At 38.2% G+C, this 12,080-nt stretch overlaps 1 protein-coding gene across 1 annotated transcript; it reads right to left on the bottom strand.

The window, feature by feature from the left end:
- Positions 1-551: 551 nt before the first annotated feature.
- LOC104160634 (potassium voltage-gated channel subfamily KQT member 1-like) lies at positions 552-9,250 on the bottom strand (the record flags this gene model as incomplete). The annotated part of the gene is made up of 4 exons (XM_009698811.1): positions 552-613; positions 1,427-1,473; positions 2,162-2,256; positions 9,175-9,250. Coding segments are annotated over 4 exons (280 nt in total), but the record flags the coding sequence as incomplete, so codon positions are not given.
- Between the last annotated feature and the right edge of the window lie 2,830 nt (positions 9,251-12,080).

Genomic DNA, 12,080 nt, shown 5'->3' with positions numbered 1-12,080 from the left:
ATTTAAATAAGGGGTTACAAAGCACTTAACTGTTAAATTGAGATTATAGAACAAGTCTGATTTTTTCTGGCTTCACGTCACTTGAAAGGAGAAACTCCATTTGTCATAAGGAATGAAAACCAGGACAGAACAAGGTTTGCTATCATTCCCTCTAAGGAATTGTAGGTGGACTTATATAAACAACAGAGCAACGATCAAAGGGAAATCTTAGAGATCATAACATACTGAGGTATTAAAGGAACAGAGCCTTTTATCTGTTGTGGAGGAAGGAAGTAGAGCATTGAGACGTGTAATATATACAATTAAAAATCAAAAACCCAAGCGAGTCCCAAAAGAGACCGAAATCAATTGAAGTCTCTTTTTTTCTCATTCTGTTAAAATGACAAGAAAGAACCAAAAATGCAATCTGCCACAAAAATTACGCTCCATCACCTGGAAAAGCCAGGCATTCAACTCTATTTTAAGCTGAATTTTTCCCCACATCCTATGAAACAAGCACTGTTCGATCACAGACCATGTCCTCATTCACTGCCAGTCTAACTGAGGCTTACCTTGTCCTCCACTCTGTTCAGCCTGGCACCAATCGTGTTATTCCCTCGATCTTTGCTTTTTTCTGTGGAACAAGAAACATTTTCAAATTAATATATGGTGGTATAACAAAATAGCAGCAAGCCACATCAGGGTGTGCTTAACTAGCCCACCAACGCAGTGTAACAGAACACCTTTGCCAGGCTGATAGTTCCATTCCTTAAAAGCAGCTTTTTGTTTCTTTTTATAGCATTAGCCCACGCCATGGCTTTTAATAGCCCTTAAGTTTAAGGCACTTTCAACCTTAGTTTTATGCTTTAACCTGGGAGAACAAAACTGTTCCCAATTATGTTAATGTTTTAATTGCCATTTAAAAAACAATCTGCCACTATGCAAAAGAGTCTACAGCCAACTTGAACAACGCATTTGGTAACATTTTATCTTTTTTTCCTCTATAAACTACATAGAAACATGAGTTTGAAATGACACCAACAGAGAGTTTTCATTAGCCAGACTTGTCGCAAACAAACGTAGTACTTTGTGCTCCTTTTCCAGTCCCTTTTCAAAGCTATCAAAGCTCTATGTGAATATTACTGATTTCATAGAACTCTGTAATCATAGCACACCATTTTATTGAAAATATGGTGAGTCTTGGAGAGATTAGAGACAACATTTTGGAACTTCCGAGAAAGTAGGTACTTTAAATATCTAAATAAGAACAACCCTATTTTAAAGGTGTTGATGACTAAATATTATTGTGGATACCTAAACTTCAAACCACAGCTGGTTGGCACTGTTTAAAAATTTGGCAACAAAATAAAAATTATTTTAACAAGTATTTTCCATTAGTTATATCTTCATCAGATTAACTTTAGACACATCCTTCATCTTAATTTACCTGAGACTGATATAAAAAGAGATGGCTTCCCTATGGACTGGTCCAACCTATAAAACAAAAAGAATAATTTTTACTTTTTATCAGCCTGAACCAGCATCTTCAATTTCTCTAGCTGGAACAGGGAGACCTCTTCACAAACAAGCAAAGTGAAGTTCAGATAGCTCTGGTTTGTACTGTAAGTGAAGCAGTTGCTTTGGGCTCAGAATAGCGTGAAATTAAAAAAATAATAACAAAATGGGATTAGACTTAGATTGGTCTTTACCTTCTTTAACCACTGTAAAATTTTACCATGTCCATTGCTTTGCCACGTGAACAGCATTGTTTCCTCTTTTCCTCGTTCTTCTGCAGCTTACTTGTTGCACCTATCTGTACTCTCTTAGATTGCTCTTAAGTGCAATTCTACCAGAGCAGGCAACAGTATTTCACTCTATATGTATAATATAGCCCCTAACATATAGAGATCACAGGGTACAGTCAAAGTTAGCAGGGACTGAGGCAATACATGTAAGCACAATGAAAATTGCAAGTACTGATAATGAGATTTTTAATCTCTTTGCCTTTTCCTTCCTGTGTGAAAAAACCACTTTACTTCAACGCCATTTTATATTCCGTAACTTTGAACAGTCCTACCAATAGCCCTGCCAGTTTTTGATCCCCGGCCCCAATCACTGACTTATTTACAAACATCCCTGTATGGGTGTTTACGGATACAGAACCTGGACTTCATTGACATACCTCCTCTGTAACTCCTTGATTCGCACCATCAGGTTGAGGTGACCCTGAGAATACTGCTCAATAACATCTCGGACATCGTAGGGCTTTCTGGCTTGCTGTAAAATAAAAACCAAAAGATATGCCTTTAAACCACAGGGATGTAGGAATGGTCTATGGTAATGTAGATTTTTTTCAAGAGTAAACAGTAAGTTCTTTTAACCCTTTTTAACATGGTGTTAATATTTGAGATATTTTGATTGTTGCCATGATCATACATTTTTTGTGGAATAATTCTGACAGTTCTGATTTCATCCACCCTTTTGTTACTGGAGGTCTACATGACTTTCAAGAGATTATCCACAAAACTTGAGGCCAAAAGAACTTGGAGCCAAAAAAGTACATCTGGCACTTGGCTCAGAAGTTCGTGGTCACTCTAATTTCTTCTGGAAATAAGGTTCATACTCCTCAGCCACCAGACAGTAAAGAGGTCTTTCACACACGCAAGCCCTTATTCTCAGTCAGCAGCAAGACAGCTGGAGTTCTCAGTCCAGCTCTTGCCATTGAAAGGTTAAAGCTGAGTCCTGGTTGAAGGTGCATGACTGATTTCCTCTTCCAGAAAGACTGCCTGAGCTTTCAAATCTACTGGGAAATACGGGAAAATATTGGTGCAAGGAATGATCAGGGAGAAAGCCCTGTGTCTGTAATTTGCACTTCATACATGGGACAGCCTTCATCTGACCTATTACTAATAAAAACACTTTTGTGTAGTATTAAAGATAAAGACCATAATTTTTAACCAATAAACACCAAGACTAATTGGAAAGAAAGTGAATGAACTTGTCAAAGTGCAGTGACAAATTAGAAATATCTTAATCCTACATCTAGAAACTAGAGTCCAATCAGTGCCAGAGCTACATATGAGAAACAGCAAAGAAGTTCTAACACAACAGAGAAGAGGAGAGAGGAGAGGAGTAGGGTACAAACTTCACATTAGACTGAACAGTAACACCTGAGCTTACAATTTGGTAAAAAACTTTTTCTTAAAGATGCTAATCAAATCAGTCAAACAATACAGTAATGATAAATGATATACTAGCAGGTCGAGGGAGGGGGATTCTCCCCCTCTACCCAACTCTGGTGAGACCCTCCTGCAGTCCTGCCTTCAGCTCTGGGGTCCCCAACACAAGAAGGACATGGACCTGTTGGAGCAAGTCCAGAGGAGGCCATGAAGATGATCCAAGGGCTGGAGCACCTCTCCTGTGAGGACAGGCTGAGAGAGTTGGGGTTGTTCAGCCTGGAGAAGAGAAGGCTCTGGGGAGACCTTAGAGCAGCCTTCCAGTACCTAAAGGGCCCTACAGGAAAACTGGGGAGGGACTTTTTAGTAGGGCCTGTAACGATAGGACAAGGGGTAATGGTTTTAAACTAAAAGAGGGAAGAATCAAGACTAGATATAAGGAAAAACATTTTACAACGAGGGTGGTGAAACACCGGAGCAGGTTGCCCAGAGAGGTGGTAGGTGCCACAACCCTGGAAACATTCGAGGTCAGGTTGGATGGGGCTCTGAGCAACCTGATCTGGTTGAAGATGTCCCTGCTCATTGCAGGGGGGTTGGACTAGATGACCTTTAAAGGGCCCTTCCAAACCAAATTATTCTATGATTCTGTATTTCTGATTCATTCATTATGCTGTCTACAGATACTCTGTAGATAATTCTCAAGGTTTGCTAAAAACCTTGGTAACACTGAGTTACAACTTTTCCTTTCTTGCACCTTTTGAGAACAAGGAAAAGAGTTTACAATGGTAGTTTCTAATATACCAGACTTTGTACCCTGTTTGAGGTCTCAAAAATATTTTGTCACCTGTACTTCAAAAGCAGGAGATGTCTCTGCACTGCTTAACTTTATTTCACATGCTGCAGGTTTGCCTCAATTCCATGCCACAAATACCTCCTTCTTTAAGCCAAAGGAAAGCAGGATACAATATAAAAACCAGGTTGTGGCACCTTCATGCCTGGGAGGTAGCTCCCACATTTAGGAATCATTACTTTAATAATATCACTTCAACAAACGAATGATATTTCATTGTGCCAGATTCCCCAAAGCCAACTGCAAACCTTAGGTGAATGTGAGAGACTCTCCAGTGGAAGGCTAAACAGGAATGGGAGTTGCTTCAATCTAACCAAAGAGCACACAGACGAATTCCCAAGAACTCTGACTGCTTACACACATATAAATCATAACTAACATCCACAAAGAAATATGTTTCAAAGATGGCATAAGCCCATAAGTCTTTCCATGAACTAGTACTGTAAACATAATGATAGGAAAAAAAAAGTGAATTCTTGGATTATTTTTGTACTATAAATAAACGAGAGAGAAATCTGCAAGATCAGCCTGAAAACTCCAGGTTCAGAAACGCTGTTCAGTAAGAATAAAGATGCAGAGCTTTCTCCTGCTGTCCTCGTACTCTGATGCAGGTGCCTGACAGTAGAAAGAATGGGTAGGTCCCTGGCTGTTTTTCATTTACTGGGCTGCTTCTTTCTCTTTAAAACAAGAATTGAAAACCTGGAGTAAATAGAATTTATGAATGAAGCTTAATTTCTGAGTAGGATAGGGTATTTAATAGTCATTACTGATTATTCTGTAATTACTTCATATTGAAAGCTGATCTTTCAAGAGAAAATACTGTTGATGTTAACATGTTAAGTTTTGTAAAAGGAAAAAAGCTGCAGCAGGTAATGGATAAGTATTGAAGAAACAACAGTAGAAGCCAGCCCCACAGCTTTCCTGAACCTCCTCTTTACTTCTGTCCCTCTGCTAATTAACCAATACTCATGGCAAAAATCTTCTTAAATGAGTTAAAATTTCCCCCATCATATACGAAAGTTTGCAAAAGGCACAAAAGCCAGCGCCAAATATTAAATGTGCACCACTGGCCATTGCCATTCCCTAGTAACTGCATGTGCAGAGAGGCAGACCTGGGAAAAGGAGAAGGGAGTTCGTGCAAGGGGGATTTCTGGGAAATGGAACCAAGTAACAGTCAAATAAAATGGGCAGAACATCCTTTGAAGTACAGGACACACTGAGCTACATTGTTTGGCACAGCCCAGTATGGACATTAGAAAAGATTACACACACAATTCATGATTCATAACATGACAAATGAATGACATAAGATGATGAATTATAAGACTATAAATGCAAGATTTTCCAGTGAAATTGTAACAAACCAGGCAACAGTTACTCATGTCATCAGTGAAACTGCAACCTGTATTTTTAGTTTATGCTATGTATAGAATATTTGCCATGGTGAAAAACATAACACAAGTTAAAAACATATTTTAGAAGGAAACTGATTTGCTCAACAAGAAGAATTTACATGGAAAGAGAAATAAAAAGATTTCAAAACGACAATGGGACATCAGATCAAATCTCTGGTCTCTGGATCTGTGATGGATAATCACAGTTGTATCCATGTGCGTAAGTCTTAAGACATTTAGAAACTTTCCTAATTGGAAGACAAAGGTTATTTACTCATGAATCCAGCTAATGGAATAACCAAGCATGGTGATTTTCTTTCTGAAATTCAGTTGTAAGGTTAGACTGTGCCAAACACTTCTGATTTATAACTAATACATGAAATTAATTTTTGGTAGGTGAGCTGAACAAAGCCTAGAAAACCATTAATTTCCAAGCACTATTTTCCCTATAATCTACAGAATCCTTCCTTAACCGTGAGCCATTCACCTTAACTGATGCACAAGACTTATGTTGACTACTAGTAGAATATAATCTTTCCTCCACAATTTGAAACAGTCCTACAGACTTTACAAGAGCACAAACATATCCATTAAAAAGGTATTAATTCTTTACAATATTATGCTGGATTCTTACATGGACATCATCATATGGACTATATTCAAACCTGGACTTTAAAATAGAGCATAAATTTCTCCCCTTCTTTTAAAGAGGAAATGATGCCCGAGTGTGATGCTTCACAAAGCATTGCTTTTCATGTCCTTTGAAATTTCTTTGTATCCCTGTTTAGCTTCTCTTTATTTATTTTATTTAATTTTTTTTAAACAGGAAGGCTCTCCTTTCTAACTGGCTTTCATCCTTGTGGTGCCATTACCCCCTGTTATTAATTGAGCTCTTAAAAAAAAAATGTATCTAGGCAAATTTAGGCGTACAGGTGTATCCTGCAAACAGCTGGTATAGTTTAAGAACCATGCTGGGCTCATGCTGGGACCTATTTTGCAAATTTACCTCTTCCTCTCTTTCTTCCTATGCTGCCCCCCCTCCCCAAATGCTTCAGAGGCATCTCTAAAAAAATCCCCCTTTTAAGTGCTGGCCTTGAAATTACTTATGTTCCAGCTAATTTTAAGTATTAATAGTCCAATGGACTTCAGCTGAAATTTTTTTTTTCCAATAGTTCCAGAAAAACAAATTGGAATTTTCTTTTAGGAAGATACTTTTCACATAAACACAAAAAGCTTGGGCAAGTATCTACCAGAAAACAGCTATGCAGACCTCTTAAATGCTGAAAAAAACATTTTTAAAATGCAGCTTCTGCTTTACCTTAATTTCAGATATTGTATTGGACTGGTTATTAGAAACTGTATAGTCATTTCTTGGCACATGTTTAAACATTTTAATTTCTTATGACTATTTTATGTGCATACAATAGAACAAAGCAGATTTACAACATACTTTTGAGGAAAGAATAATGACAGTGGTTATCTCTTAATTACAGGAGAGATTTTCAAAAGCACCTTGTGGCTTGAATTTCAAGGTGACTTTGTGCATTAAGTTACTTAGGTGCTTTTGAAAACTTTACCTTTGGTGCTCTCCAAATTTTTAAACTCGGTCATAACCTTGTATTCAGAAATTATGGCGAAGTATCAGATATCCCCCATATGTTCCTGTTGGGAGAGTCTGCTTCTGACAGACACAGCAGCGTATGACTTGTACGCTGGAGTGACTTGAGATACATTTAACTTCAGCCTAACTGACAATTTTAATTCTTTAGTAACAGCTGTTATTGATAGCTCAGGAAGAAGAAAGACTACTAAAGAAGGATGAGAGACAACCTTGTGGAGGGATTTTGAAGATGGCCACAACCAGGTCTTTTGCAGATGTGAAAGTGAGAGTACAACTGGGAAGCCAGATTAGCAACCGGGATACCGAGTACAGACAAGTTTTAAGCATGACCTGAATAGTCCCATTCTATTCAGTCAAATGCTTTTTCAGCTTCTATCAAATCATCTCCCGCAGGGGAGTTTCATTTATTTGCCAGGTGGATAATGTTGCACACAGTGTTCAGGCATTTTCAAAATCTGTTTTTGACAAATACCACTTGGGAGGTAGATACATCACGTGTCGATTTCTTGTTTCTAAGTAGTTTAGTTAATACCATGGCAAATATTTTATGATCTAAATTTATGAGAGCAATGATTCAGTAATTACCACGGAGCAAAGGATCACAATCAGGTTTTAGAATGAGAATAAATTAAAGTTTAATGGAACTGGCCCCATTTAGGCAGTTTTTCACAGAAAAGCAGTGGACACATCACTGGAATGGGCCACGTCCCTTGCCAAGTTGCAAGTGCTGGCCAGCAAGTGTTAGCAAAATGAGTAAAAAAAAAAAGCCAAACATTTTCAAGTAGTCCAGACATTGTGCTTTTCTTAATTTTATATAAAATAACAGGTGAAATGTCCTAGCAGAAACTTTCTGAAAGCACTCTCCCCAAGAAAACTCCAGATATGGGAGGTTTCAGCCTAAATGGTGGCAGTCTGAATATATTATACATAACTGAAACAAATTTCTGAAAAGCTCAGGCAACCTTAGCCATAAATTAGCTCACGAATTTTAGTAAAAATAAAAACATTCAAAGTAGAAAATTGCTAAAGAATTCAGGCAGTGCTTCGAAATTTCTATGAGGAAGTCAGAATGATGTTTTTGAAGAAGCAGCAAACATCGCCTTACAGAAACAATGATCTCTTGGACTGTTAGTCATCATTATCATCTTTTTGATCCTAAACTTTGTGCCCTTCAAATTTGAAGGAAAAAGGACACCCTCCCTTTTTGGGGGGGTCTAGATTAAGGGTGAGAAAGCTTTTTAGTCTATTGTAAACAGTAGTGGCGAGGTCATATATGAAAATGGATGTGGGCAGTTAAGTCCCTCTCTTTCTCTGCATTTTCAGTTGTGAAGCCTGTTCTCCAGGGATTGTCCCTTTTTAAAATTAATTTTAAGTGATATATTTCTTACACATATATATATTCACCTGGTTTAAATCAAGCCAAAGGCTGCTGACACATGTTTTTCCTGGATTAATGAAATGGATTCAGAAATGACATTCTTAGAAAGTTTGCAGTCAGAATTTTTTATTCAGACCAGGCAACAAGGTTAATTAGCTACTGTTAAATGCTTACGATATCGCAATATCGCAACAAGTGAAGTGGCACATAGGAAACATACGTCAGCGAGGGCTAGAGGAGTAAAGAGAACCCATATCTCACAAACTGGGAAGGAGGGCTGCTACCTATGCAGAGGGGAGAAGGGCAAAGGAAGGAGAAACCTTCCAATACGCTAACACATTTCCACCTCAGTTTCTTATCAGGACTTCATTAGCAGAGTAAGAGACAGAAACATGGCTGAGGTAGTATTTTAATCTCTAATCCTACTGACTCGGCATGACAGTAACATACAGCTCAGAATTAATGGAGACATATGAGAATGTTTGCACTGCGAGAAAAGAGACAGCGATAACAGAGGGTTAAGGGTCAAGTCCATTAGCAGAAAATAACATTTTCATTCCGACTGCATTTCAGGAGTTTAGCCTATTTCCAGTGCATCCACAGTTGTCTAACCTGCTGCTAAACAACTACCCTATTGAAGGAGGGAGAGAATAGTGGGTGTAGCTCACCATTACTGAAATGAATTGTGTTAGCCTCTCTTAAGTTTCTAAAAGAAACAATGAATCAGGAGAATAAAAGGGTTTATTTAGAAAAGGAGCTTTCTATTCACAACTCACCTGAAACTTTTTCTTTGCCACAAAATACTGCATCCTACGAATCACCTTAATTGCAGCGCGGTGGTGTTCTCGCAGCCTGTGGGAAAAACGAGGAAGGTGAGTGGGGTGAAAGAGCAACTCCATCCAGACAATAAATACAACAGTCTGCAGTAAATGCTTCATGAACACGTGAATGTGTAATGTAAGGAGTTGCGACTCAGTCTGGGAGCGCAACACGCTATTATGTTGACCTTCCCCACCTTTCAAGAAGGCTATAAAAAACCTACGCTAGGTTTGCATACATTGCACAGTAAGAAGAGGTGTCCACATAACCTCCTCCTACGTCTAAGCAAACCTCCACCCATCTTTCCTAGTTTCATTTCCACAAAAAAAAAAAAGCTATCAAGTTTCTACACAATCAGCCACGCACAGATTTTGTATCCGGTCACTCTAGAAATCCAGCTTGTGGGTTTTTTGGTTTGTTCTCCCCAAGTCCTGTACAATATGTTTCTTCACTTACACAAATTTGTTTTTCAAAAAGTATTTAAAAAAACACTTTAAAGATTTTTGAGTCATTGACTGCTAAACAAAAATGCTAAATGATCTTGTGATAGCTGGAGACAACATCTACATACACACATATCCTAAAAAACAAACTGTAAGTGTATATAACGACAAAATAATCTGAAAAGTCTTTAAACAAATATATCTTCCTCTTCATGCACATGCATATGAACTGAAAACAATTAAAAATAATAAATTGCCCTTTGTACTTTAAAATAACAGATTTTCATAGTATCTGACATTATTTTTTAAACAGTACACTAAGAGCAACAGCTCTTTTGAAATTTTCAAAGCCTCCAAAAATGAGAACTTTTTCTTCTTAACATTAAAACATCAAATCAAACATTTAAGCTGCGCTGATGATTTATTTGACTTGCTCATTCTATTACTCTTCTCAAGATGTGCTTGAATTACATTATTGCACAATCTTTATTTCCTTTTTAAATGCATGGACATCTAGTATTTCTAACTCTCATCCCAAAGAGACTTCTAGTGCTGGCTTTGGGGAAGCAGCAGTAAAAGCAGAGTTACATATTCCAGATGTTTTATCTTTATAAAATTATTAGTAGTAATACTGATAGATCAGCATATTGAGACATCATGAGGCCATGCTTTCTGTCTGTAGTGGACCTGACAGCATTCATACTCACTATGGGATGGAAAAGTGGTATTTAAGTTCTGTACAGGTTTGCGTCTTTGGTATGATGTAGCATGGTATCACCCAAGCCTCTTCAGTTAAATATAACCTAGAATTTTAGGGAGTATTCACGTATTTCTGCAAGACAAATTTCCACCAGCAAACAGAAGCTCTGCACGTGCAAATGGTGGATGTCCGCCCTCTGAACAGCATGGCAAGTGTAGCTGGGGCGGTCCCTTTCTGAAAATTCACTTTTTAGTGAGAAAATAGCTTTTTGCAAAGCCAAAAACTGAACCAAAAAAACCTCTCATTTTCTTCTTGTAGATACTACCTCTCAGGTAGTTTCTTTCTGTTACTGAAATTGTTCCGATTTCACAATGACAGAAAAGATTACTTTCTCCGGATACAGCGTAAAACATGGTTGCTTTTCAAACTAATAACTTACAGTTTTTCACCATAGCTCTACAGATCGCTAAGGCTGTAACTGCATTTATATAAAGTGACTGTGCCTCAATAATTACACACCGATTTGTGAATCTGCAGTTGGATCTGTACAAGGGGACCCTTCCCTCTTAACACCTTACTGAGGTGTCTCAGAGAGGCCCTCTCCAGGTCCCTGCTCATGCAGATCTGACTGCAAGATCATGGTTCATGTTATAAAAACGGGAATTCACTCCTCCTAACTGGGATGGCTGCCTGTTTGAATTGAGTCCTGTTGAAGGGAGTTAGCCCTATGCTAGTTCACGGGATCCCTGTTCTGTGAGTCCTTGCTGCATCACTCTGCTGCTAGGGACAAGGACGACATCCCCCAAAACCAAAGGAAATAAAGTGTTTGGGGTTTTTAAAGTTCTGCTTCACGGAGATGGGAGCCAAAAAGATAAAAGCTGCTTAGTTTGCCATTAAATATCAAAGGTGTGAAAACGCAACTGTCATGCAGCTATACATCCTATACATAAAGGCACACAAAAACATGACAAATAGAAATAAATTTCAATTGCAATAAAACCACTTGTAGTATTTTGGTTTATGCCTCATTTCCTCTTGGTTGTTCTTCACAGACCATTATTTCTGAGTAAAATATTTTCCTTTGGGACAGACGGTCTCTAGTAAAGCACACCAAATCCCTCATTCTCTATCTAGATGATGAGTCTCATCTATAAGCAAGACAGCTGGATAAGAAAAATGATATTCGCCATTCAGTGAAATAACAAAACTATACCACCAAAATGATTTTCCAATGCAGCTATTTTACATCAATTGTTGTTCAGTGCTTACATGAACTTCCATGCCAGGAGAGGAAGTTAATATTCTCATTTTATTCCTTCCCATTTCTAGCTCCAGTAGGAAACCTTACGGTAAGTTTGTCTCTGCTTATGCTATGAAGTCCAATTCTGCACAACAGGCTGTCCCGATTCCCCAAGATTAAATGCTTCTGCGATGAGGGAAGGGAATAAAGGATTTAATTAGTAGCCAAGGTTATGATTCACGATTGTTTGATCTCTTTCACAAAACTGGTAACAAATGCTTTAGTAGATTGAGAGCTTAACCATTAACTGCCAATATTTGTTTGTTCAGCCACTTGTGACATCTCTGAATTCTGGTTACAGAACGGCTGTCTGTGACCTCTGAGGACAGCGGCAGGCTTAGATGCCACATAGCCACTCAATACATTACCGTCCTCAGAGCAAGAGTTTCATAGAATCACAGAATTGGTTTGGTCGGAAGA

The sequence above is a fragment of the Cariama cristata genome, unplaced genomic scaffold, assembly GCF_000690535.1.
Source record: "Cariama cristata isolate BGI_N322 unplaced genomic scaffold, ASM69053v1 scaffold32694, whole genome shotgun sequence".
NCBI classification, from domain to species: domain Eukaryota; kingdom Metazoa; phylum Chordata; class Aves; order Cariamiformes; family Cariamidae; genus Cariama; species Cariama cristata.
The sequence above is the reverse complement of the archived record's forward strand: the minus strand, read 5'-3'. Positions and strand labels throughout refer to the sequence as shown.